General features: G+C 54.2%; 1 protein-coding gene across 3 annotated transcripts; it reads right to left on the bottom strand.

Annotated features, from left to right (window-relative positions):
- Positions 1-1,668: 1,668 nt before the first annotated feature.
- Positions 1,669-26,665, bottom strand: TMEM201 (transmembrane protein 201). 3 transcript variants are annotated; one of them, XR_014780173.1, is made up of 12 exons: positions 26,447-26,665; positions 20,252-20,372; positions 19,464-19,655; positions 18,278-18,454; positions 16,673-17,022; positions 16,045-16,251; positions 10,856-11,091; positions 6,731-6,802; positions 5,830-6,123; positions 5,072-5,200; positions 2,324-3,285; positions 1,669-2,172 (listed from the first exon to the last, which is right to left on the bottom strand). XR_014780173.1 is itself a non-coding variant. In XM_084786743.1 (11 exons), exons 1-11 carry the CDS (start codon positions 26,557-26,559, stop codon positions 3,188-3,190), a joined length of 1,986 nt encoding a protein of 661 aa, XP_084642869.1. In that variant the 5' UTR covers positions 26,560-26,665; the 3' UTR covers positions 1,669-3,187. The 3 variants fall into 3 exon arrangements, 2 of the variants coding, with proteins under 2 accessions (XP_084642869.1, XP_084642868.1); XM_084786743.1 differs by having other exon boundaries at positions 1,669-3,285; positions 16,045-16,248; XM_084786742.1 differs by having other exon boundaries at positions 1,669-3,285.

Consider the following 26,665-nt stretch of genomic DNA (forward strand, 5'->3'; position numbering starts at 1 on the left):
GCGCTGCCAGCATGCTAGTTCTCGGCTTTACCGGTTGAATGCCAGCTGATACGATTGGTGGTGATCACTTTCACTCACTGAGCCATCTCATCGGCTGTTTACTGTTTTTCTGAACACTTGTGTCTGGGTGTGAGTCAGGCACCACCCAGGTATAGAGGTCAGGACAACCTGTGCGGGTCAGTCCTCTCCTTCTACTATGTGGGCTGCAGGAACTGAACATGGGTCAAGGGTCTTCCCGCTCTTGAGCTGTCTCGAGGGGTGTTTTCTCCCTGGGTACTGTGAATGGCATCTCTGCCATGCTAAGCTTGAACTCTGCAGGGAATCACACCCAGCCCCATCAGCTTGCTATTTGAAGTTTCAAACCTGTCCGTGATGGCTTGAATGAGAAATGGTCCCCACAGGCTTGGGTCTTTGAACAATCGGTCCTCTGGTGGGTAGAGGCTTAGAGGTACAGTTTTGCTGAAGGAAGTGTGTGTGTCACAGGCTGCTGTCTTGAGTAAAGCACTTGAGTTTGTTCTACCCTATGCTCTCACAGCTCCCATGCCTTCCCACTCCTCTCTGAAACCTTAAGACCAACAACCTTTTACTCCTTAGTTATGTCAGCTATCACGGCAACAAAAAATTAACTGATATACCTTAAAAAGGACAGAGGGTAGTAGCCGGGACAGGAATCCTGAAAGAGGAGGAAACAGCCTTTGAGAAGTGAGGCCACAGAACCGAGCAGGAAAGGGTTAAGGTGGCAGCACAGGCAGACTGCTATAGGGTAGGCCAAGGTCAGAAACAAGCAACAGACAAGTAACTCTTCACCTCACAGGTGGCTGTGAAATGCGCCTGGCAGGAGAGAGAGGCAAAGGCATGGGCTTAAGGAGAGACAGAGCACAAGGTGGACACTGTGCGCCCCCCCTACCTGTGTAGGCGGTGATCCACTCTGTGCCTGCAGGTACTGAGCTTGTGGCCAGATCCACAGGGATACTGTGAGGGCTTACGGACAATGAAGTCTTTGTCACTTGATGACCTCTGGTCCTGCTTAGCTGTAAACCTGACATAGCCTGAAATTTAATCTGGAAAAATAATTTTAATTGAGGAAATTCCCAGATCAGATTGACCTGTGCCCATGTCTGTGGATTATCTTAATTTAGGTAGCCCCAAGGGCCCAGCCCACCAGGGGCAGCATCATTCCCGAGGCAGGGAGGGGGATCCTGAACTGTATAAAGTGGAGTATAAGCCTCCCAGGCAGGCAGCGAGTAATGTCCCCCAGGGTCCTGTCCAACTTGTTTGGCTGTGAAGCGAGTTCCCTGGTCAGAGGTAATGGCTGTGGATCAGACTGCAGGGTTGTCTTCAAGCTCCTGTCTTGATGTCCCTCAATGACACTGTGACTGGAAGCTATAAGCTAAATAAACCCTTTCTGCTCCTCCACTGCTCCATCACAGCAAGAGAAAGAACACAGAACATCTCTCCAGCCTGAGGCAGGGGAGATACTTGTGGTGTTTCCTGTTGGTTCCCAGGCCTCTGGGTGTAGGTCAGCACAACACACCCACCAGCTAACTCCTTCAAGCCTCAGGGCCCCACAGACCCCCTGCACCTCCTCCCTACAAGGCACTCCCACCTTGCATGGGTGTTTTTCCTAGGGAGCTATCACAGTAAACAAAGAAAGACAACACTGCCTGATACAAGCCAAAGGTTCGTACAGTTTAAAAAAAATTTTTTTTTTTGCTTTTATAAAGAAAAATAACATTGTGTTTTACGTATGAATCAAAATATAAGTAAAAGCCCCTCCTGGGTGCACAGGGCGCCAGGCTGTGCTGCTGGGAGGGACATTGCTGGGCGCTTCCTCAGGGCAGGAGACAAAGGATGCTGGGGAACAGTTTGGTTTCATTAGGCAGGAAATAAAATTTAAAAACTTGATGCACCCACTGTACAAATTCAGACCAACAGGTGCTACCTCCGAGCCGGAAACTCTGGTGGCAGCTGGATTCACGGAGGCCTGACACTGCCTTGCCCCGACTGTCCATGTACTGGGGTGTGAGACAACCTAGGCGCATCAGAGCTCAGGACAGCGTGTGGAGGTTAAGTCAGGTCTCCTTCCCTAAGGTAAAAAAAGCACCCGGAGCTTAAGAAACCACCTCCTGGCAGGGTGAGTGGGAGGCATCTGTCTCAAAGCACAAGCCTTACCTGGCAAAAGATGTGTAAAAAAATAAAGTTAAACTTTATCCCTGAATGACAGTGAAGACCCTTCTCTGCCCCATGCCCCTCCCCCACAACAAACCCCAAGGGATGCAACACAAAGACACACACAAAGACAGATGGACAGACACACACACACCTGGGGCCAAGGCCTGGGATGAGAGAATGGGACTGACCCCCACAGGCACACATGGCCCCACAGCAACAAAAGGGCCACTTAAAACAGTTCCTCCTTCTTCCTCACAGGACAGGATGTGTTCCAGCAAGCCTGCAGTGTCCTCAGCAGGGCAGTCAACTGAGGCGGCCTGGAGCCAGAGGCCATGTGGGACACAGACGGGGGCAGGAAGAAGGAGAGGATAGGAGGGCCCCAGGAGAAAGGGATCTGGGTGTGGGAAAGGTCCAGTCTCATCTGAATTGTGCAGCTCACGGGGAACTGATGGACCAGGGTGGCTCTGGTGTTCTCAAGGTAACAGAGCTACTTGCTGGGAAAGTCACAAAACAGGCGTGTGAGGCAGGAGTCAGGGGAGGGCAAACACTCAGGATGCACAGCTGCCCAGCCTGCTCCTGGAGTCTTGCTCTCCACAGTGGGCAGGTGTGAGGGAGATGCTCTACGTGCCACTCCCAGGGGCTTTCTTCAGCTTGGTTCTTGGTGGGCTCTGAGGCAGGCCTCTGGTGTCTCGGAGTACAGAAAAAGATGTGACTCACTGGGCAGCAGTAGGGCAGAGGCAGGCTGGCCCCTGGTGCAGGTACAATAGCACTTATATCCCTGGGGATGGGCAGCCTGCCAAAGACCCCTGGCTTCGGGGTCAGAGTGTCAGCACCAAACACAGTTGATGTCTGCAGTCTGTGTGGGGACAGCAGGTATCCTGAGGTCAGGGACTCAACGCAGGAGGTTGAGGGCCCTGGTGTCAAGGCGGAGAGAGAGCCCCTCAGGGAGGGTCTGAGCGGCAGTGGTGGAAGCAGCACGCACGGGGCACCGCCCTCTGGAAGGGCAACCAGGTGGTCAGCGCAGGCTCTGGTACACGTAGGCTGAGGTGAAGAGTGCATTGGCAGCCAAACTCAAAGCCAGGAGGCCCTGGACCAGGGAGGGGCCCATACGAGCTACAGGCAGAACAAAAGCGACAAACAGTGAGGCTGGCTTTCTAATCCAGGCAAGCCCTCTACCCTAGCTAGCCAGGCCACATCCAGTCTTCCCTCCAGCAAAGTCCTCCCTGGCTGGAGCCTTGCTTCTCTGAAGGCCTATCTTTCCAGGACCTATATGACACCATGGACCCCAGGTCAGGCTACCTGTGACTACACCCAGGAACAAGACACCAATGTCACAAAGGAGGAAATGGTGTTGCAGGATATTTGATTCTACTGTGATCCCTGAGATTGTGAACTGTAAAAACTGTCTTTTGAGCCAGGCGCCTTTAATCCCAGCACTCAGGAGGCAAAGGCAGGTGGATCACTGTGAGTTCGAGGCCAGCCTGGTCTACAAAGTGAGTCCAGGACAGCTAAGGCCACAGAGAAACCCTGTCTCGAAAAACAAAACAAAACAAAATCCCAACTAACCAACCAACTAAAAAAAAAAACCTGTCTTTTGTTTGGTATGGTTGAGCCCTAGCACACACCTTTAATCCAACAACTTTCTGTTCACAGGATTTAGTAAAGTTAACCCTAGATCAAGAGGCAAAACAAGAAACCAGCTGACAGGGATTAAAGAGTAGGAGGGACTTTGAGTTGAGGGGAACCTTGGACAGCATGTAGAAGCAGAAGGGCTTTTAGCTCTTCAGCTGCTTGGCCTTGGGTTTTTTAAGCTTTGAACCACCAAGCCTTTGGCCTTGGGTGTTTTGGCCTTTTCTTCTCCGGCTGTCAGCCGAGTTAATGAGACTTTTGAGCCTTTTTCTTCCTTCTTTTTTTTTTTTTTGTTTTTTTGTTTTTGTTTTTTTATTTTTTGTTTTTTCAAGACAGGGTTTCTCTGTGTAGCCTTGGCCATCCTGGACTGACTTTGTAGACCAGGCTGGCCTTGAACTCACAACGATCCACCTGCCTCTGCCTCCCGAGTGCTGGGATTAAAGGCGTGCCCCACCACGCCCAGCTTTTTTTTTTTTTTTGGTTTTTCGAAACAGGGTTTCTCTGTGTAACCTTGGCTGTCCTGGATGTACTTTTGTAAACCAGGCTGGCCTTGAATTTAGTAATCTGCCGGTCTCTTCCCCAAGCGCTGGGATTAAAGGCGTGCGCCACCACACATGGCACAGCTTTTGAGTCCTTTTCATTGGGACATGAGCTGAGTAGGAAGGTCAGCTGGGTGCTTTCTCTGCCTCTCTGCGCTGGCAGGTTTTTCACCCCGGCGCCTGGCTCCCAAGTTTTTCTTTGTAAAAAAGAATGCTTGGGGTTTCCATTTAGAGGTTCCAGGTCCTCTCCTCAGGACCTCCAAGTCACTAGATCTGATCCGGGCACAGCACTGGCTCCTAATTAGGAAACTTCCCTGGCTGACCTGTCTCTCCCACCACCAGTGTCCTGCCTTCCCAGCCAGCGCATGTCACTGGATTAACACTGATGGTCTCACACCCTGCCTGTCAGTTATCTAGCAGGCAAGAAGCCAGGATCAACCCAAGAGGCTGGTAGCACTCTGGCCCAACAGGAAGCCTTCGGAATCCCCAAGCCCACAACCCGGAAGGCTCCGACTCCCCAGAGCAGAGCCATCCTGGATGGCTCCAAAGTCTGCTCCGAGCATAGGAGCCCTGGGCTACCCAGGGCTACTGAACATCTGACATGGGGCTAGAGCAGCTGAGGAGATGAACTAAGTTATCACAGGTGTGGCACTCTAGAAGGTTCTTTATCATAGATAGTAGTCCCCTGAAGTGAGCTTGGGGATTAGCTCTCCCAGCTCTGGATCACAGACCTTTCCAGGGAGAGGTCTCCTCTGAGCACCCTTTGGTGGTGGTATCTACCACACAAGTGGAAGACTGGGACGAGTCATCCTCTTTCTTGATGGAGTGGCCGCTGTCTCTTGTCAGCATCGACCTCATATCTGCAGAAGGAAGAACAAGCACCCACTGTACCCAGGGACACCCCGGCAGCTCTGCTGCAGTCCCACGACAAGGTCCTCCAAGTCCCAAACTGCTCCCCGCTGAGCGGCAGAGGGTCAGGGCCTTGTTTGGACCCCATGCTGAGGTCAAGGCAGCAAGTAAATGCTAACTGGCACCAGCAAGTCCCATGAGGCCACAAGGCTGAGGACCAGCATGGCTCCAGGAATATATGGGCTGATTGCCTAGCCCCTTCCTCTCAGCACCACTTAGCCCATGTGGCCAAATCTACCTGCACTTACAGACCCAAGAAAGCCACACACCCCCTGAGAGGGTCTGGATTTTAACAGACTTTAAGCAGTTAACTTTTAAAAAGGCTCTGGCAGTGTGTGAGGGTGTAGTGAGATGAAAGCACTCATAACAGTGCAGGCTTCCCAAGGCCCAGTGAACGAAGACCTGAAAGTCACTTACGAAAGAACAAAACTCTCCACCAGAGCCACACTGGGCAGGCTAGTGCTCACGAGTGACTAGGGGTGCCTCCCCCCGCCCCCCCCCCCACAGCGGCAGATACCCTCTGGGATCAGTCAAGAGCTCCCATGGCAGCTCCTGCTGCTTACTTCAGGACCACACATACCCGTGGTGTGCTTTGTGTCCAGAGTGCGGTTCCTCTGGGGGAGCTGGGAAGGCTCAAGGAAGAGGCTACCATTGGGTGGTGAGTGCTCTTCCGAGCTGCTGGGGGTATTGGGCGCTTCCCCAGAGGGCGAGAAGAGCAGCAGTTTCTGCCCTTTCAGGTTGAGCCGGGCAGGGCTGATGAGGGGCCTGCGGTGGCGCAAGGACCCAGAGCTGGAGGCCATGGAGCTGGCCACAGAAGGTGCTGGGGAAGGGAGAGGGGAGGAGGGGAAGCTGGCCGACAGCAGAGAAAAGTAATCTGCAGAGAGAGGACAGTAAGACAGAGACGATTGTATGCTGAACTTACATTTGCCACCTGGCTCTTGCTTTTTTGTTTTGTTTTGTTTTCTGGGACAAGGTTTTTCTGTGTAGCCCTGGCTGTCCTGGACTCACTTTATAGACCAGGCTGGCCTCGAACTCACAGTGATCCACCTGCCTCTGCCTCCTGAGTGCTGGGCTTAAAAGCGTGCGCCACCACGCCCTGCACCACCTGGCTCTTGGACCTGGTGCTTTCCCCTAACTCATGAAGGAAGGTAAAGTGCAGGCTAGGGACAGTGGGAAGCTCAGCAGGGACCTGAAGGAGGAGGGGCCCGGCCCCACTAGGACCTGAGCAGCGGCTACGGGTGGAAGCACCTCCCTGGGGCTCCATTTGGGGGAGCAGTATTATATTGTCTACCCCAGGATCTCCACCTCTCCTTCACATCAGAGGAAGCTGAGACACGGCCATGTTCGTCTCTTGTCCTTGGTGGGGTTTGAACACAGGTCCACTGCCCCCAAACTCAGTTAACCTTATACAGATGCCCTTAGCTTCAGGGATACCTGGAAACAATTTTCCAGTCCCTTCTGCCAGCTCTCATTTTTCTTACCTGAAAGAGAAACCTCCCCAGGTGGAGATACCCGAGACGGTGGGCGGCTCCCGCTGAACAGGTATCCTGAGTCTGGGCAGAAACAAAAAAGCAATATAGACAGGACCAAGGGTGACAAGCCAGAGCCCTCTCTGCCTCTACATCCCTGCCACACAGTTAACTTCCTGTTTTCATGAAAACAGGTACTGCCATCCAGGCACACGCAACACTCCCACTTTGCCAATAAAGACACTGACGGCTCCACTAGGTCAGAGGAAGTCAGCAGTGGCCACAGGTTCTGCCTCATCACTCGTTCCACACCATGCATGTATGAATGTTTATCTTGCATGAGGTATGTATGTATGTATGTATGTATGTATGTATGTATGTATGTGTACGTACCATGTGAGTGCAGTACCCACAGAGGCCAGAAGAAGATGCCAGACTGCCAGAAACTGGAGTTACAGATGGATGTTTGTGAACTGCCATGTGGGTGTTGGGAATGGAACCCCCATGCTCTGGAAGAGCAGCCATGCTATTAACCACTGAGTCATCTCTCCAGCCCCAAGGTACCATTTTTCACTCATCGTGAGTTCCATTATTTTTTTCCAGGGGTTGCCACAGTTCTTAGTCCCAAACCATTGGACCTCATAGGGCATCCAACACTGCCTCTTCCTAAATCAAATATACCCTTAGGGCAGGGTCCTGGCTCGTATTCTATGGTCTCCCAAGTGCCCAGATGCAGGCAGCTGAAGTACCACAATGGTCCCTCCTCTCCTCGAGGTCAGGCCAGACACCTAGGAAAGGCTCTACAGCTCAAGTATGCCTATCAGCGTGCCCCCAAACAAGGCGGGAGGCGGACCTCTATGAGGCAAGAGTGGCAGGCTTCAGCATCTAGCAGAGAAGCAGAAGTGTAGAGAAGAGAGAGAGAGAGAGAAAGGGAAAGACAGAGGAAGAGAGGGAGGGAGGAAGGAGAGAGGGCTAGGCAGGAGGCCCACCCTGGTGCCTGAACTCTAGACCTGGTCTCCTAGTGTGTGAGCCATAGGCCCACAAAGAGCTTGGTCCTGGACCTCCTCACTGCCTTGGAGCCCTGGGGTCCTACTACCATTATTGAGGGGTCCACAGAACTCTGCTGCCACCTTGTGCTGCAACAGACAGATCTGCTGTCCCTAAGAACCAGGAGGAGGCCTATTAACAGACCTGTCACTGGGACTGCTACCTTCCTCTCCCAAGGGGCTTGAGACTGAAGTCAGTCAACCCTACTGCTCCCAGTCAGTGTGTCCTGCAGGCCCTAGGCTGCTAAAGACACATGGGGCGGACTTCTCTACTGTTAGCAGAGTCCCCCCATTCTGATTAAGACGAGTAGCCACTTTCGCCCAAAAGTCCACTCTTGAGTGCTTGGCCAAGCAGTCCTTTTTCCTCTCACCACAGTCCCAGACACAACTGCCTCATTTTATTGTTGTTGTTTATTTTTCGAGATAGGGTTTCTCTGTGTAACATTGGCTGTTCTAAAACTCACTTTGTAGACCGGGCTGGCCTCGAACTCACAGAGATCCACCTGCCTTTGCCTCCCAAGTGCTGGGATTAGAGGTGTGCATCACCACTGCCTGGCTATTGTTATTATTTTAGATTCTGGGAAGGCCTCAGGCCTCATGTACCCTAGGTAAGTGCTCAATCACTGAGCCACACATCCAGTTGGAACCCAAGGCCCCATTCTGTGCCCTGGTGAGACTAAAGCCTGGCCTGTCAGCTTCCTGCACAGAGTAAATCCTCACAACTCCAGAGAGTGTACACAACTAGCCCATGTCACAGGCAGGGAAAGGAACCCCACTGTAAAACAACTTGTCACACTTCTACCCCTAAGAGCGCAGATGGGGAGAGGCACACTGGCAGCCGGGTGGGTGGGAGGCAGAGCCTGGAGCTAGGTAAACGGACTGCTTCCTGCACAGGGCAGTCCTGCCTTTCACCTTCGTACTGGATATCCTGAAGCTGGAGTAAGGGGAGGCGTGGCGGCAGGACATGGGCTCTGGCAACAGAACCAGGGTCCTCCACAAGCACAGTGTGGACCTGACTGTTGAGCCACCGCCCCAGTCCCTTATTATTATCTCTCCTATCTATCTGTCATCTATGCACCCATCCACGCATCCACCCTCCTACCTACCTATTGACAAGATGCTGCTATGGAGCCAAGACTGGTCTTGAACCCTGAGGGTGTACTAGGAAGGGGAGGGGCGAGAAGGTGTCCCTCCAGACGGGGCTGGGACCTGGCCTCTTCAGGCTCTACAAGCAGCAAGCAACCAGCAAATGCAACTGGACCAAACAAAATCCTTGTCCTTCAGATACACACTTTCCAGTAAGAAAGGAAGGAAAAGGGAGGCGGGTGGATTTCCTGAGGCTAGCCCTGTCTACACAGTTGAGTTCCAGGACAGCCAGGACTACACAGAGAAACCTTGCCGTGAAACCCTCCTCCCAACCAAACAAAGCCCCACCAAGCCCCACTGACTGTAGAGAGTGAGGAACCTACTTTGGCAGCGATGTTGACGACTGCAGGTGCACAGCTGAGAAGCGGAGCATGGGTGGCTTCTGTGACAGCCCGACCTCCCCGCCAAAAAGTAACAGTCTAAACAGGAAGCCACTGAAGGGAACTCTTGTGTTTTTTTCTTTTTGGTTTTTCAAGACAGGGTTTCTCTGTCCTGAACTCACTCTGTAGACTAGGCTGGCCTCCCAAGTGCTGGGATTCAAGGTGTGCACCACCACACCTGGCTAAAGGGAACTTTTAAAAAGGCGTGATAAGGCCGGGTGTGATGGCTCACGCCTTGAATCCCAGCACCCGGGAGGCAGAGGCAGGTGGATTACTCTGAGTTCAAGGCCAGCCTGGTCTACACACTGAGTCTAGAACAGCCAAGGCTACACAGAGAAACCCTGTCTCAGGAAAACAACAACAACAACAACAACAACAACAACAACAACAAAAACCCCGGTGTGATAATGATGCTGAGGTGTAGCTCTCCACAATGGACGGCTTCAGGCAGGGCTGCAAGAGGGGAAGGACGCAGATCTGTCTGAGGGGCAGGCTACTGACCATGCTCCAGTGAGAATATGGATAAAGGCTGGGCGTGGTGGCGCACACCTTTAATCCCAGCACTCAGGAGGCAGAGGCGGGCGGATCGCTGGGAGTTCGAGGCCAGCCTGGTCTACAAAGTGAGTCCAGGACATCCAAGGCTACAGAGAGACCCTGTCTCGAAAAACCAAAAAGAGAATATGGATAACACAAATTGGACTTGTTTTGTTTTAAATTTATTTAAAAATGTTTATTTTTAGTTTTTTTCAGGTGGGTCACCAGGGTTGGGGGATGGATGTGGACGGACTGGGAAGTAAGTGTGATGGGGCACATGATGTGAAATTCCTAAAGAAATCAATAAAAACAAAATAAAATTAAAAAAAAAAAAGAAGAAGAAGAAGAAGCGGCTGTAGAGATGGCTCAGTAGTAAAGAGCACTGTCTGCTCTTCCAAGGGACCCGAGTTCAGTTCCCAGCACCCACATGGCAGCTCACAGCTGTGTTTAACTATTAAAAAGGAAAGAAAGGAAGGTAGGTGGAAAACGGTAAAGAAAACCTCAGTGAACCTTCATTTACTGAGACCCAATGGGTGCCGTACTTTGTGAGGTGGGTGGGTGGGTGGTATCTCACACAGCCCAAGCTGGCATCAAACTGGCTATGTATTTGAGGACCGTGAACCTCTGGTCCTCCTATCTCTCTACCTCCAGAGTGCTGGGTTTACAGGTGGACTCCACCATGCAGTATTGGGGATTGAACCCAGAACCTTGTGAATGCCAGGCAAGTACTCTACCAACTGAGCTACATCTCTAGTCCTCCTTTGAGTCCTTTAAATATATAATTTCAAACAACACAACCACCCATGAGGAACATTCTTCTATAGGTCCGTGTTCTGGGAAGGGAAACAAAAGGGTATGATTCGTCAATGTGGCTCCCGAGTAGGCTCTGAGGCAGAGTCTGAGCCTGGCCCTGCCCATCTCCTCAGCTGACATTTCAACTATCTCTTTGGTATTATGCCATCTCTTCCTCACAGGATTCTGGCTCAGCTGTCCCCAGCCGGCTTCTGTCATCAATGCTTACTAGATCTTACCTGTCCGGGTCAGAGAAGGTATGGTTCCCAGGGAGAGGGCGCGACTGAGACGGCCTGGCAGCGAGGAGGGTGAGACCCGGCGGGAAGAGCGGAAGAGCTGCCGCTTGGTGAGAGGCAGGAAGCCGGGTGGAGTGGGGACGAACATGGATGCCGGCGAGGCTGTGATGCTTGGGTAGGAGGGCATGGCCAGGCTGGGGCTGGAGGGCAAGAGGCTGGCAGCATCTCCTGAGAAGTACCTGCAAGGGCCCGTGGGACACAAAGAGGAGGAGAGTGAGCTGGGAAGGTTCTAGAGACAGCCTCTGCACAATGGGGCCCGGGCCCTCCCAGAGTGTGAGGTGGGCCTGAGTTGGGATCCCAGAGGAGGGCGTGCGTTAGTCGAAGCAAAAGAGCAATTGTCCACTTATTAGGAGCGGGTGGCTGGGAGATGCCAGCATGACCCACCCTACCCTGCATGCCCCCTCCAACCCTTCAGGCTTCACTGCAATCTACCTCTACTACGAGTCTCGGCATTAAAGTGACACTGTTACCCTGGCGAGCCTCATGCCAATCCCCTTTGGCCCTGAAGCAAATATTCCTATCCCCAGACCAGGCACTCATCGAGGCTCGGCCGACCTGGGGTTCTTCTGGCCGCCTCCCATTCTTTTCCTAGAGGCTCCCAACGAGGCAGCTGGGCTCAGAGACACTCTAGATGGTTTCCAAGTGGACTGGGACTTTAGAAGATGCTGCCACATCTCCCTGAGGCTGGGCCTCACGAACATGCCCTCCTGTAGCAAAGGGGGAGGCAGCCAGGCCCTGGCTTCCCAGAAATGGCTCTTACAGTGTACACGCCAAACTAAATCGTAGAAAAGACCCCTAACGAGCACCAAGCTGCCCAGAAGACAGAAGGTGACAGTGTCTCTTTAACTTGAGAACGGTACAAATCACACAACAGAACCTGATGGCCACAGGCCAGAAAGTCACCATGCTTCTGATTAAGGCACCCGATTACAGAGGGGAGGGGGCAGAGGCAGTTAATACATTAGTCTGCCATCTGGAAGGAGCTGCCGGTATCCAGCCTTACCTCAGTCCCAAGGGACAAATGAGCTCAGCAGACACTGTGCCGATGGATGGGCTGGCAAGGTCAGGCCCCATGGTGGAAGGGCTAAGGCACCCGCGCTACCATGGCTCAGTGCCTCGGGGGGCGGGGGGTGGGGAGACACGGGGGGGGGGGGCAGGGGGGGTGGTTACTGCTAGCCAAGTTCCTCATCACCTCTTTCCCCATCTTTCAGTTTTGTGAGAAGTGTATGTAACCAGATGGTGAATGCCCAGAGAATCAGATGACCTTCCGAGTCCCTTGCAAAGGACTGAACTTCCAGCTCAGTGTCTGGGGAACATAGGAAATCAGGGCACAGTAGAGGGGCATTCTTGGATGCACCCTAACTTTGCTCCCAAAGCTGCCTTTTGGGGGCTGTTAGAAGCCCCACTCCTCACTCTAAGATTCTGAGGAATGCTCTGTTTAAACAGAGAAGTGGATTTTTTTTGTGTGTGGGATAGGATTTACCTTAGTGGTAAAGTATTTGGTGTGTGTGTGCAGTCTGGGTTTGACTTCTAGCACTGAAAAAAAAAAAAAGCTTGGTGGTCTACCTTTTTCCTTTCAGGATTATAATGGAGTCTGTCAGGACCTCAGTCAATGGCCGGCGGGGGGTGGGGGGGGGGGTGCGCGGGACACCCGTTTAGGCACCTTAGGGTGTACAGAGGTGAGGCTGGAACCTGGGTACCACATGCTTGACTGTGTATGAGCCTTTGTGGGGAGACACTGGGCCCTGCTGAGAATTTGGTGGAAGTTGTGGCAGGGTGTGTCTGTCAGTCAGCCTCAGAGCAGGTGCAAAGGCATGGCCCAGCCCTGCCAGCAGGTGGCAGCAGGATGCTACACTAGGCCTCCTGTGCCCATTCTTTCCACAGCCAGGAGCCAAGAGCGACCCTGGAGTAGGCAGCCCCAGGGCTCAGCAAGCAGTGGGGGAGGCAGTGCGTGCATGGAAAGGGTCCTAGACAGGCAGGAACCACGGTCTCCTGGTCCTTAGCGTCAGCAGCAAAAGCTGAGCTGGGCTTTGCTGGCACTTCCCTTTTCTCGCCACTCTGCCCACCCTTGGGGCCACGCCATGGTTAGCCCTGGGGTCCTAGCCACTGAGCACGGGAACTCATGCCGCTTTTGAAGCCTCCTCTCTCAGGCGGAGGTGAGAGAGGGCTTTGGAGGTCTGTCTCCCTCTTGCTGTGACACAAAGTAGCATCAACAGATGAGTGGATCCCAAAGGTGGGGAAGCCTGGCAGGGCTCAGCTCTGCGCTGCCCTGGGCAGTTCCTGAGGCCCTGTGTAAGGGTCCAATGCCTCTTTACTGAGTGGTCCCCAAATGCCTGCAGCTTGAACCCAACTCTGTTGTCTCCTGTCCCCTGGGAGCACTGACTGAGGAGGGCCACCAGGCTGAGGCTGAACTCACTAACCCATCCCCTGAGGGAGCCTCAAGACTTCCTCCTCAGAGCCCCATCTAGAGCGTGGCTGCTTAAGCATCAGCTTATTCACATGGGAAAAACCCTGGGCAGCAAAACAAGGGAACAGCTGTAACCCCAAGCTGTCCCATGTCATTGCCAGTTCCCCAACCTGCTCCCAACCCCAGACTCCTGTGCAAGTGCAGCGCAAGCCCAAACCCACCCACCTCCCACCTCGACACAGAAGCCCTTCTGAAGAATCATTAAAGAAAAAAAGACGCGGTACCTGGTGCCAACCGGAATGAGCAAGACCCAGGAGGCATTTATTGAAAACACAGCATTCAAACATGACGTGTACGGCCAGTGGTAGTTACAATGTTAGGGTCGCTAGACAATTCATCACAGTTCCACTACACGACAAGACTTGTACTGGGTGCAATAAAGGACACAACAGGATGGACGGGCTGGACAGGGGATGGAGGAGGGTGGTCAGTGGTTTGCTCCAGGGCTGGTGTTAGGGAGCATCTGCTGGGCCCAGCGTGGGGACCCCAGACCCAGGTGAGTACAGCAGCCTCCCTCCTTCATTATCAGCTGTATGTACCTGGATGATCCCACTCTGACTAGGGATGGCCTGGTGCTGGTCCCCAGTCAACAAGCCACATTCCAAGGGTGCCTGTGTTTCCTCAGCTACGGACAGCGACACCAGAATAATCTGGCACTTTCCAACTAACAAAACTATAAAGGACTATTAATGTTAAAACATAACACAAAACTCTTTTTAAAAGGCCAGGAACCCCTGTCCCGCCATGCCTCTACACCCACCGGAAGGCAAGGACGGCGTGCCTAGCAGGGATTCTGTCTGGCTAGAGCTGGCTCTGTGTATCATAAATAATTTAAATGTGCACGCATGTGCGTGCGAACACACACACACACACACACACACACACACACACACACACACACACACACCTTGCTTCTATCCAATGCCAAGAATGCAGGAATTAACACCATACTGTCAGCCTCTTTGATTTGAGACTGAGATCCACAGTAGACCTAAGAGGACGCGCAACGACAGGCCCAACACTTATCACATCTTCCCCCCTGTAGGCCTGTTTCTTGTGAGAAAGAGACAGGCAGCTGTGCTCCACAAGGTCAGTAGCAGGCAGCTAGCCCACATCTCAACATGGCTCCTCCACACCTCCTCAGAGACGGGCCTTTCATACCCTTTGCCCAGAGCAAGCCAAGCCCTTCAATGCCAGGAACCAACCCAGCCTCCTGACCCTCCTGGCTGAGTGAGACACAGCTACTGTCTGCTAACGCAGGGTCAGAGGATAGACAGAACGGCCTTTAAAGACCCTCGAACAGCTTTACCACAGTGGGGCTGGGCGCTTCTCCAGCCTTGCATGGGGTGCCAAGGATGACTGACCAGCCACCTCAAACTCCCAGCAGCCGATGGCCACGTATGATGTGACAGTCATTCATGTGTAATCTGCCTTTGCCCTACGTAGGCTCTGGTGCAGCCAGTAGAGGAGCCTGCAGCTAGTGGGATCTATGCTAATAGACAAGCGGCAGGACACAGCAGCGGAAGGAGTGTTAGTTCAGTCTGGAGCCACCAGAGGGCAGCATGCCAGGTGGGGCAGCACTGTCTATGCTCCAGACGAGATCTTACACAGTGACTTCTTCCATGGCCATCACCTTCCCTGCCAGCATGTCACCATGTGTTAGCTCACACGGTCCTCAAATCCACAGCACCCAGGGCCCTAGAGAGGGACCTCCTCCCACCCCAGATGGTTTACCAAAGCTGAGAGACAACTGGGGTTTGTCCAAACTCAAACAGCTAGCAAGGGCCTGGTTTGTGACCCTTCCCCTAAGATGGCGGCTTCTGGGGTGGCATCCAGAGAAGCTGTGCCTGAGAGGAGGCTGAGGCGGAGAACACATGGGCCCTGCAGCTGCTCCAGAGAATCTGAGGCAGAAGTCTTGGCACCCTATACAAGTAATCCAAGGAAGCCTCCAATGCCAGAGGACAAGGTGACAGCGACCCGGTGTCACCAGCAACCTGTCCCTTCGGGGATGATCAGTCCTGGCTGGCTACAGGGTTTGCTCACCACAAGGACTGTCTACTTGGGAGGGGCTTGCCTCACAAACCTTAGCCAAGGCCAAGCTGGACTAAGAACTGTACTGGCCACGGCCAGGGAAGGACCCCGAGGCAGGACTGGGACAGACGCCGAGAGGCAGTGCAGCCACAGGAGGAACGAGGGAGTGTCGGGTTCAGGAGACGAGGGGACAGCTCTGCTCTAGTCCTTTGCTCACACCGCTGAGAGGCCATGGCTTGTTACCTAGCTAATGTCAAGCAACTGACAAGGACCTAGCACGCAGGCTACATCTTCCCTTTGGAATCAGTCAAAGAAAAGCTGGAGCTAGCAGGAAGCCATGGGTCAGAAGCGGGACATCTGAGAGCTGCCCAAGTTTCAGTCACTGGGGCTATGAAAGGGTCTTAAGCCAGAGGGGTGGCTGTGTGAGCAACTACAGGGCACCTGGGGAACATGGGGGCTGGGAGGCAGGGGCTTGGTGGTGCTAGGAAATAAAAGCATGAACTCAAGGCTCTGCTAAGGGGGTAGGAGTGGGGTGGCTAAGAAAAGACAGAGTTGCCTACTTCAGGGGGCGGGGCCAAGCCCTGGGCCAGTTCATCACCTGTCCTCCCCCCACAGTCACTGCTGCTTCTCTGACCTTCGGGGCCGGAACCTCCGTGAGCCTGTCGTTTTCCTTGTAGCCACAGCAGCAGTGAAGCCCACCAGGCAGCACAGGGACGTAGTACTGAACTTGAGTGTGTCTAGCCAGCTGGGCGAGGCAGCCTGAAGATACTGCTCCATCAGGTGCAGCCCCAGCAGCACGGCCCAGAGACAGGTAGAGAAGGCATCAATCCGGCGGAGCCTGCTGGAGAAAGCAAGGTGAGTGTGTATTCAGTGGGCATACAGAACCCCTTAGCCCTGTCACCAGGGGGAGAGGCCAGCGAGGCCAGCGAGGCCAGCCTGACTCACAGTCGCCCATCACCTAGCCTGGGAACCGAGGCAGGAAACTGCCCTCACCTGAGCTCCCACAGCTTGCTACTCTGACTTTAGAGGGATGTGTGAGGTGACTGGGCCTAGCGCAGAGGGCAAGTGGCCAACTGGCTCAGCGTCACTGTTGGTTTTGGTCCTGCACTGTCCTCCTGGCCCCCGGAGAACTTGGACACGTTTTCTAGCTGCATGGAGTTCAGCACAGAGCAGAAGACCACCCAGACCTCCTGGTTCCTACACCCAGGCGGTGTGCCACGTGCAGACTTCTGCCCACCCAGTCGCCAGGCCCCACAACACACCTGAGACGGCCAGCGAGCAGCATAGCCAGCAGGCAGGTGAGCAGGCCCACGGCCACAATGCCGGTCTGGTGGCTTTGCCCAAAGGCCCAGGCTTCATGCAGCTTCTCTGTGGCATGCTCAGGCAACAGGCCCAGCAGCTGCTGCCAGCCCTCTGCTTGAGTAGTAGTGTTGTCTGAGGCAGCAGAACTGTTGCCCCCAGGAGGTAGGGCTGGGGGCAGGGCAGCCCCTGGGGTGAAGGGTTCGCTGGGGCCATACAGTGTAGTGGACAGCAAGAAGGCACAGGCCAGGAAGGCCAGGGCACGGAGCAGGACGACCTGGAGTGGGGCCTTCACTGCTGAGGAACTGAAGCTCTGGGGAGGGAGAGATGGGTCAGTGAGAAGCCAGAAAGCCACCAATGGCTACCCCTATGCTCAAAGTGTGGGATGCTGGCCAAGCCCCAATACCCAGTGGTCCTCCTTCTACGCCCTTACCTTGATGCTCAGGCCACCGCTGTCTCATCCCAGTGCTAAGCTACTGCCTCCCTGTGGCAGGTGGGTCTCTGCTCCTTCTCCTTTACAGAAACCTTTCTACACATGGTCACTTTATGCTTCCAAATTTTTCAATCACTTTGCCATGTTTTCACGAGAACTTCCGATTACACTTAACTAGAATGCCAGTAAGATGTGCAGACAACTCTGGCAAAAGCTCATTTAAACAGATTGGAAACCAGAAAGCTAGAATAAGACCTAGGGGTCTGAGGTCTGATGACAGGGATCGCCTGTTCTACTGAACAGACAGAGGAGAGTAGGCACAGAGGTAAAATGGCCAAATGGTCAGCAGCGAGCTACAGGACGGAAATGACACAGCTGGTGCACGACCCAGGCCGCCTCTCACACAGTGTGGAGCAGCTTGTGGGGGGATGCTCACTCTCAACGCATTTGCTATTCTGACTTAGCTTTTGCGCACAGACAAGCCCCCTGTCTGGACTTATTATTTTTAAAAAACCCAGACTACTGGGCTGGAGAGATGGCTCAGAGGTTAAGAACACCGTCTGCTCTTCCAAAGGTCCAGAGTTCAATTCCCAGCAATCACTTGGTGGCTCATGACCATCTGTAATGAGATCTGGTGCTGTCTTGTGGTGGGCAGGATACTGTATAAATAATAAAATCTTAAAACAAACAAAAACAAAAACAAAACCCAGACTATTTGTTTACACACTGTAACAAAACTAGAGTTACTTTTAGCCACATGTGCCTGGGTCTGAACCCCTGCTTTGTTGTGAATCACAAGCGTAGCCCCTTGCAACCATCTCAGCCCCCAATCCTTAGTTCCCACAGCTGTGACCAGGAGCCACGGTGCCTAACATCACAAGGCTGCCTCAAGGAATAAGCACAATAGTGTCTAACAAGTGGAAGGGTCGGCAGGGCAACCGCAAACCAGGCTAAGGAATATGACAGCCACATCGTGATCCTAGTCACTCTTACAAAGACCCTTCCAGCTGATGACACCAAAGGGTCACCAGGCAACTGTTTCCCAGGACTGGAGTCTTGGCATGCTGCACTGTGCCCCAGCTCTGAGAGCATCACCCACACAGACTCAACACTCAAATGTCCCGTGGCCTCAGACCTGCCCATGGGCCTGGTCAGCCTCCCGACGCCGCAGCTGGTGGCTGAGAAGCAGGGCCCGCAGCTGGCGGTTCTGGTGCTTGATGTAGTACTCTACAGCGGCCTGGCAGGGGCGGCACAGCTTATACATCTGCTCCAAGTGGTGGCGGTATACCTCGATCTCTTCATCATAACGGCCCTGTGGGGGGAGGGGGGAGACATGGCCTGCGTTACAGCTCGGACCTGGGTTCAGATTCCAACCCTGCCTGTGCAAATGGTGATCTGAGCTCCTAGGAGTAAGGGCTAGCAGAGGACAGGAGCCCACGACACGGTGACACTAAGCTGCTCAAGTATGTGGCACTGGGCAGACAGTGTCAGGATTCTGGCACGACAACCAGGCTCAGGTCCTTCCTGCCTTTCTCCTTGAGCCTAAAGGTCCAACACACACCAGAGAGCTGGCTGCTGGTTAAGCCTGGGTTAGCAAGAGCCAACTGATTGTTCTGTTTCACAGTGGCCCAGGATACAAGTCCCATCCCTTGCTCCCTCAGGGATGCAGTAAGGTACAGCTGGTGCATTGGGGGTGGGGGGGGTGGGGGAGTGGCTAGTGTCATCTCTTGCTGGGGTACACAGGAAAGTCACTTGGCAGCAATCTTTCCCTCATGGCCTCTTTGTAAATAGCATTTATTCATTTATTTAGTGTACGTACATGAGCGTGTATGTGGAGGTCAGAGGATAATTTGTGGGAGTTTGTTTTCTCTTTCTACCATGTGCACCCCAGGAATCAAATTCAGATAATCAAGTGTCTTTGCCCTCTGAGCCATCTTGACGGCCCTCCCTCTTGGCCTCCTAGCTCATTCCTCGTCCCTCTCTTTTCTAGGCATCTCTGGGCCCCAGGTGGGATCTGCCTTTACTCCTCCCAGGACAGCATGCTAGGCAGGGCAGACTAGCGAACGAGGCTGGGATGCATGCAGCCCCTAAAGCTGCAGCTGGAGCTCAAGACCTCTACCTCCTGAGGCCTCTACCTCTCCTGAGGGACAAACCCCTCTGGCCTGGCAGGCTCTGGTTTCCAGGGTGTTCACCCAGGGGCCACAAGACCACAGTGAGAGCAAGCTCAGCTCCGGCTGAGAAGGAAGCCACACAGCCCGGAACGTGGGGTGGCAAGAGGTGAACAGCCAGAGGGCTGGCTCTACCCGGCCACGCACGCTCACCTCCTCACGTGGTGTGAAAGCAGCCAGCTGCTTGATCTTGGTGGTCTGGTGGTGGCTGCACCTCCGGCACAGCAGGACCTGGCTGCTCACCCACTGCTGCGGCTGTGCAGGGTCACGGGGACTGGGCACACTGCTCACGTGGTTCAGGTGCTCCATGTACTGTGCTGGGATGGGCTTGTTGTAGTCACCATTCTGGGGAAGGTAGGAACTCCTGGTCAGTGGGGGCCCACTCAGGAATGTTCCAGACTCCAGACAACCATACCCTGGCTTTCCTTACACAAAGCAACAGCACCATTCCTTCTGATGCTGCCTCACGTGGAACCCCCAAAATCTAGGTGCTAAGAAGCCACCCAGCATGCGCAGCAGGACAGGCCCTGGGGTGCCCCCTCCACTTTGTCCCTTAGAACCACAATGAGGACTCACTGAGCCTGTAGTTGGCTGCCCATGTTACTAAGTCTCAGGAAAAGCTACACTCAAGCCGCTCACATACTGTTTATGGGGGCTGGGCAGTCAAGACTGTGACAGAGAACAAACTATCCACAAAGCTGAGTACGTAATATCTGTAGACCTAGGCTACAGAAGACATGCCCTGCTCTTGACTTGAACCCCAAGCTTGGCACCTGTTGTAGTGAGACGGGACAAGTGGCCACAGTTCCCTGCACCTGTTCTTTTTCCTCAAAGGGAGACATGGTGCCAGGACTACAGTTAGAAGACAGTGGTGTGCAATGCTGAGCTTCAGGCTGGCTCAGAAGCAGCCTTAGCACTGTCCACTCACTGCCAGCCTGTACCTCTTGGAAGCCGTTGTACTGCTCACAGTGGGGGCAGTCCCAGCAGTTGCGGTTCCCATAGGGCACCAGTGTATCGTGGTTGCAGAACCAGCAGTTGACCACTGTATGCGTTGGCTTCCCCCTGTGGACCAAGGACAGCAGGGTTAGTCTGGAAGACTACTATGAGGTGTTAGAGCACTGAGGAACAGGAAGTGGCATCCAAGAAGGAGATGAAGGCCCAGCCAGAGGCGATGGAGGGAGGAGGGACCCTCAGATGCTGTGTTCTCCTAGGATGACCTTAACTGACAAAGTACTTTGCAGGAGGCAGCTGGAGACTCACACGCTCTGTAGGCTCTGGAGCACCCACCTGGGAACCCAGGGCCATCAGCCCCCCATGTTCTGGGTCTCGGACAGTGGGGAGGGTGGTGGCATAAGCTCAGGGCTAGCTAACCATGGCCAATAGAGATAACACTTGGGACCTTTAATCCCTTGTGAGCAGAAGCTGTGTTCTAAGACTGAAGGAAGCTTTCTGTCTTTCTCAGAAAAAAACCCTAGAGGAGAGCGAGCCAATGGCAGGGACTGGTGACAGGAGCAGGGGCAAGTCACAGCTGCTCAGCTAGGACCCAGCCTTTTGGAGAAAGAGGTAGGGGGGAGGGCAGGCCCACAGTGGGCTTCGTTGGCCACACAACAGGTGTGGCTGCAGGCTAATCCTGGCCCAGATGCTGGGGATCTATCGGTGCAGCACTGCAGGGGGCACACAGCAAATGGCCAGCAAACCCAGCCCCAGGACTCTAGAAACAAAAAGGGTGAAGGCAGCAGCTGTGGAGCCCTGGCATCCTGGCCTAGCCCTTTTGCCCTGTCCTCACTCAGAGGCCATGTCTAGTTCAGGGGCACCGCTGAGACCTGAGCAGAGGGAGCCACCACACACAGATGCCATGACTCTCTAACATTTGCATCCTGAAAGAGAGGGTCCCGGGCTATGGAGGCTTATGACTGTGTGCCCAGGAGGTTTCCATTTGTCCAACTCAGCATGTAAGCCACACCTGACTGCTTCTGCATGTCACGAGGAGGCAGTGACAAGACACAGGAGTCTTGGAATGGAAAGGGCCATCTAAGCTGGGCAGTGGTGGCGCATGCCTTTAATCCCAGCACTCGGGAGGCAGAGGCGGGCGGATCGCTGTGAGTTTGAGGCCAGCCTGGTCTACAAAGTGAGTCCAGGACAGCCAAGGATACCCAGAGAAACCCTGTCTCGAAACAACAAAACAAAACAGACCAACCAACCAACCAACAGCCACACACACAAACAAAAAGGCAAAGGGCCACCTAGTTAGGAGGCCAGGAGGGAGGTCAGCCTTGGAAGTGGGGCCTTCGCTCCTGACTCTGCCCACACTGACTGCCTAGCAGCTCCACTGCCTTCCAGGTTAAGGAAGGAATCCTGGGAGCTGGGGATGAGCACACCTCCCTCAATGGCCTTTGCTCTTGGGAAGTACTGAGCAGTGCTCTGGCCTAGTCAATGTCAATAAATGACCATGATGGGGAAGGCTGGTGCTTTTAGCAGCCCAGCCTCACACTTCCTTCTCACTGAATTCTGGCCTACCCACTTAAATAGCAGGAAGGAATGCTGGAGAAATGACCCAGCAGTTAAGACACTCACTACTCTAGCACAGAGCCTTAAGACTGGATCCAGCACCCACTTCTAGTGGCTCAAAACTGCCTATAACTCCAGCTCCAGGCATCTGAAGCCGCCGGCCTCCATAAGCACCTGGATTTATGCACACCCTCCCCCCCCCACACACATACAGAGTTTAAAAACAATAAAACACAAGCAAGCCCACCAAGAACCTCCACACCTCACCAGCAGCACAGGGCCCACAGGCAAAGCCTAAAGACCACACACAAGGCAGGGTACCTTGTGCCTTGGCTTCTAGGGTCACTCCATCTCTTAAAAGCTTCATTTTAATCCTCGTTTCTCAAATGACTTTGCTACTACCTGGTACTTGACAGCTTTACTGAAAGAGGAATGCAGGAAACTGCAGCACCAGCTGTGGCTGGGGATTTGGAAATGTGCTCTGCTGGGGTGCCTGTGTGCCTGGCATTCCTAGGCAATTAAGCCCTTACTTTGTGGTAATTTGTACATCTTTACAGGCCTCTTTGTAATTATGCATGAGGCATACCTCAGAGCTGGTACCTGGGCAGGATGCCTTCTCATCTGCCCCAAGGCTGAGACAAAGCATCCACTACCCCTGGAGCTCCGAGCCCTGTTCAATTTGATGGGAAAGGCCAACTCTGGGCTTGTTCTGGGGACCAAAGACAGGTAAGCAGGGACTGTGGCTCTAGGGTGACAAGTCGGCCAGGAAGCCCATCCCACCCCGGAAGCCATCACTCCCACGCTGGGTCTCCAGCTCTGTTGCTATAGGGAAATGGCTTCTGCAAAAGGCCTGCTCTGGAAGTGGAAGGCAGGGGGTTCATCCTCCCCTAAAGCCAGAGGCTAATCTTTGCCAGGGGTAGACGCTGGGGTGGGGTGGGGGAGGTTTCCTCTGCAGCCAGGGCAGCCATTGTCCACCACGGCTAGGTAGGATCTCTATACAAGACGCTACCTCTTACAGAGACAGCCCAAAGCTATGTGGGCAGGAGCAGGGCAGCTGGCCCACAATCTAGACCTAGCACCAACCATCAGGTGCGAAAGGGTAGGTGAAAATGCAAACAGTCCCAGCAGGCACTTTACAGTTCTAACACTGTCCCCAGGGTAGGCTGGGCAGTCTTGGCCTCAGACTCACATAGTTATTGTTTAGGGAAAGCCCCTTTGCTTCCCTGACAAATACCTTGGCCCACTTTTCCTCAAGGCAACAATCTCAATTCTATGACAAATCACATTTGAGGAATTAGGTGGAGGTGGTAAGATGGTATATCCACCACCACCCCCCTCCCTTTTTTTGGGGGGGGGGTTTTGAGATAGGTTTCTCTGTGTAGCCTTAGCTGTCCTGGACTTGTTTTGTAGACCAGGCTGGCCTCAAACTCACAGCGATCCGCCTGCCTCTGCCTCCTGAGTGCTGGGATTAAAGGCGGTATATCCCTTTAATGCAGGGGAGGAAGGTGACTCTGCAGAGGACAGCATCTCAACCCATGGCCAAGCCCAGGCCATATTCATTGCCATGGCTGAGTGAAGGACCTGGAAGCCACTTCTCCAGCTGGTCACTGTGACACTGAACTCTTGGATGCCAGAGGGAACCCGAGGGAGCTATGGTAGATGGATCCTGAGAAGGGGCCAGGGGCAACTGCATGCCTGGTACCCCTGCATGAGCTCGAAGCACACACAGCAGGAATAATGAACACCTGCTTCTGCTATGTTTTCTCCATCAGCCCAGGACATTCAGGAAGAACAAAACTCCTGCCCCACACCACCTCAGCACAGATGTATTACTTCAAGTTCCTTGGCCCAGGAACCAGTTGGGGCCAAGGCGATGTCAAACAGAGGACACTGGATGGGCTCAGTTCCTGGAGTGGTCTGAGTCTGTGGGGGGCCAGTGTGCCTATCTCTCCTTAAGCATAGCCTGTCAGAGCCAGGCTTGCTTCCTTCAGGGTCCAGGGAAAGCTCTGCTTCACAGGATGTCCCTTCTCTGCTTGTCCAAGTGTGACCTCACCTAACAGGAATAGTTCAAGAAGGCACATCCTGGGCTTCGGTGGCTGTGGCAGTGCGCAACTGCGACTCTGCACAGCCTGGACTAAGGAGCTCCAGATCTCCAGCCTAATGTCACAGCAGCAACGCCAGCCACAACAGCAGAGAACCCCAAAGCTGATCCCTCAGGGACGGACACACTATCCACTCTGTCCATTGAGCACCATGCAAGGTTTCCACAGATGACAAGTGAGCAAAATGCACTGCCTGGACTGGGACACAAGAATGACAATACACAGAGTAGCTGGCAGCAGATGCCACAGGACTGGCCAGCCAACACACAGGGCCCATGCTGTCACCCAGAAACAGGTGCTCTCAGTTGCAGGGCAGAAGGCAGGAGAGGGTCACATAAAATGTGCACAGAAAGTGGCATCTACTGAGCTGGAGCTCAGCCCAGACCCAGGAGCAACGGGGCTCTGAATGCTAGGACAGGCTCTGTTATACATCTGAGAGGAGGCTGTGTCCTCCTCAGTCAACGCCAACAGATGCCACAGGCTGTGCAGGGAGGAAAGTGACAGGTGCTGAGATGCACTCCTACGGGGTGAATCCCAGGTGCATTATACAAAGGGACACGGCCCACCTGGGCAGCAGCATGAAGAACTGTGTTCCCCAGCTGTAAAATGGATGAGAGCGGCAGTACCTGCCTCATTGGAGCTGCCGCGTAATTACAGGTACTCAGCAGCCTGTGTCACCTGTACAGGAACAACGGCTGCTCTCATTATTAACAGTGACCGGGACAAGAAAACTCCTCGGGTGGCTGGGTTTGGGCTCTAGAGGACTTCTCAGCAACCACTTTGGCCACCTTTAAAAACTCAGGAAAGGCTGACCGGAAAACACCCCCTCCACCAAGAGGCCTTCCAACACCAACTCCTTGTAGCATTCCTCCAATTTATTCAACACCACACTCCAGCACAGCTGGTCCTGGCCTGCCACAGCAGTCTCCGCTAGGCAAGGGCAAGCTGCGGCTTCTTGCTCAGTCAGTCTTGCTTCAGAATTGTGAGTGGCCAACCTACCTCCAGACGAAAGGCAGCGCCATACTCTGACCAATGAGCAGTACTGGTCCAAACACTCAACCTTGACAGTGTGCTATGAGCATGCAGGCGGCATGAGGGGGTTTGGCTCCCACTGCAGGAGTGCATGCCCCAAGGCTCCAGGTTCCTGCCTCCAGCAGAGGCAAGACCCTCACTGGCAGGACAGGAAAGGGTGACCCAGTCGTGGCCACACGCCCTATCCTGGGCTGAAAAGAGAAGCAGTGATATCCAGGAGGAACCCAGCTATGGGTAAGCTCTGCTTGGGACAGGAACAGAGTGGCCAGGCTCTCCCCTAACTCCAGGTAAAGAAAGACTGCTTTGGGTTGCCTGATCTTAGAGCGCCCCCCCACCCCCGCCCCCACTTCCTGTTCCTGAGTGGGAACAAGCTTAGGTTGAGATCCTTAAGAATCAGGCACTTGCCCGGGCAGTGGTGGCGCACCCCTTTAATCAGAGCACTCGGGAGGCAGAGGCAGTCGGATCTCTGTGAGTTCGAGGCCAGCCTGGTCTACAAAGCAAGTCCAGGATAGTCAAGGCTACAGAGAAACCCTGTCTCAAAAAAACAAAAACCAACCAACCAACCAAACCCAAGCACTTTCTCAGTCCCCTTGAGATGTGGCCCCCTCCTCCAGACACAGCGGACTTCCTCTCCCTCCTTAGAAAGGCCCTGTGACTCACCTACCTCTAACTACTTTTTGCCTGTCTTCAATTTCAGGAGAAAAGCAGGGTCAAGGAAGCCAACCCATCAGCCAGGCTGCCAGGTGATCAAACCACGGCCCCTTGTTGCCCAGAAGAGACTAGGGTCAAGTCCCGAGCTTTGCACATCCCTGGCTGTCCCCAAGAGGGTCTCATAAACGCACACATGCTCCTGTCCTCAGGAAATGTGATCAGGTGGACGATTCCCTCACCCTGCTGTAGAGGTCATTCCACTTCGGGGTCTGACCATGGAGGCTAATGTCCACAGCCAGCTTTGAGAACAGAGGTCTGTGTGATCTCTGAGCCATGGCAGGGCACAGTACTGCCCCCAAGACCATCCCAGACAGGTGTCCAAGGAGGACAGAGATTCACCTGAGTGGACAAGTTCCCTAAATGTGTGGAGCGCAGGTTCCTGCCTGAGGCCGCTGCTGTTCACACGTGCCTCTTGTAAGTATTCAGCTCGAAGGCTTCACCCGGGGGAAGCGTCTGTGAGGACTGGTTATTGTCATCGCATGCGGACCATTAAGTGCCACTGGCTCTTATCTCCCTAACCGATGGCCTGCAGAGGCCCGGCAGAGCAGTACAGCCAGGGGCGCAGGCCTCGAAGGGAGGAGCAAGCTGGCAGCCCCCTCCCCCAGCCTCGCTCGGAGACTGACCCCGGACGAGGTTTTTAGGGGGCGAGGGAAAGGGTGGAGGAAGCGCAGAAAGGGTGTCGCGCATCCTCAAGCAGGCCCGGTCGGCCCGGGGGGCACTCGGCCGTGGCCTCGCGGGGGCGGGGCGGCGGCCCCGGCCGCGTGCAGCGGGGCGCGCACTCACCTCCGCGCGATCCGGTAGAGCAGCACGCCGGCGGCAGCGCACGCCGTGATCCCCAGGCCGCCCGCCAGGCCGGCGGTGGGGTAGCTGGCCAGCAGCGCGCTCACTCCCTCCATGGCTCCCGGGCGGGGTCGGTGGGCCGGGGGCACGGGCCGCAGAACGGATTCCCGGCGGCCCGCGCGCTCCTGCTCGCGCCGTGACCTTCGCTGCTTTGTAGGCGGC

Source organism: Acomys minous (genome assembly GCF_964271855.1).
Source record: "Acomys minous genome assembly, chromosome: 6".
Lineage (NCBI taxonomy): Eukaryota > Metazoa > Chordata > Mammalia > Rodentia > Muridae > Acomys > Acomys minous.

Excerpts from the sequence above, each read along its gene's own strand:
- TMEM201 (XM_084786742.1), bottom strand. The coding sequence starts at position 26,559 with ATGGAGGGAGTGAGCGCGCTGCTGGCCAGCTACCCCACCGCCGGCCTG. Across the intron at positions 6,803-10,855 it reads ACCTTCTCTGACCCGGACAG|ACTCAGGATACCTGTTCAGC; the intron begins GTAAGATCTAGT and ends GTTTCTGCCCAG. Across the intron at positions 6,124-6,730 it reads TGGGGAGGTTTCTCTTTCAG|ATTACTTTTCTCTGCTGTCG; the intron begins GTAAGAAAAATG and ends CTCTCTCTGCAG.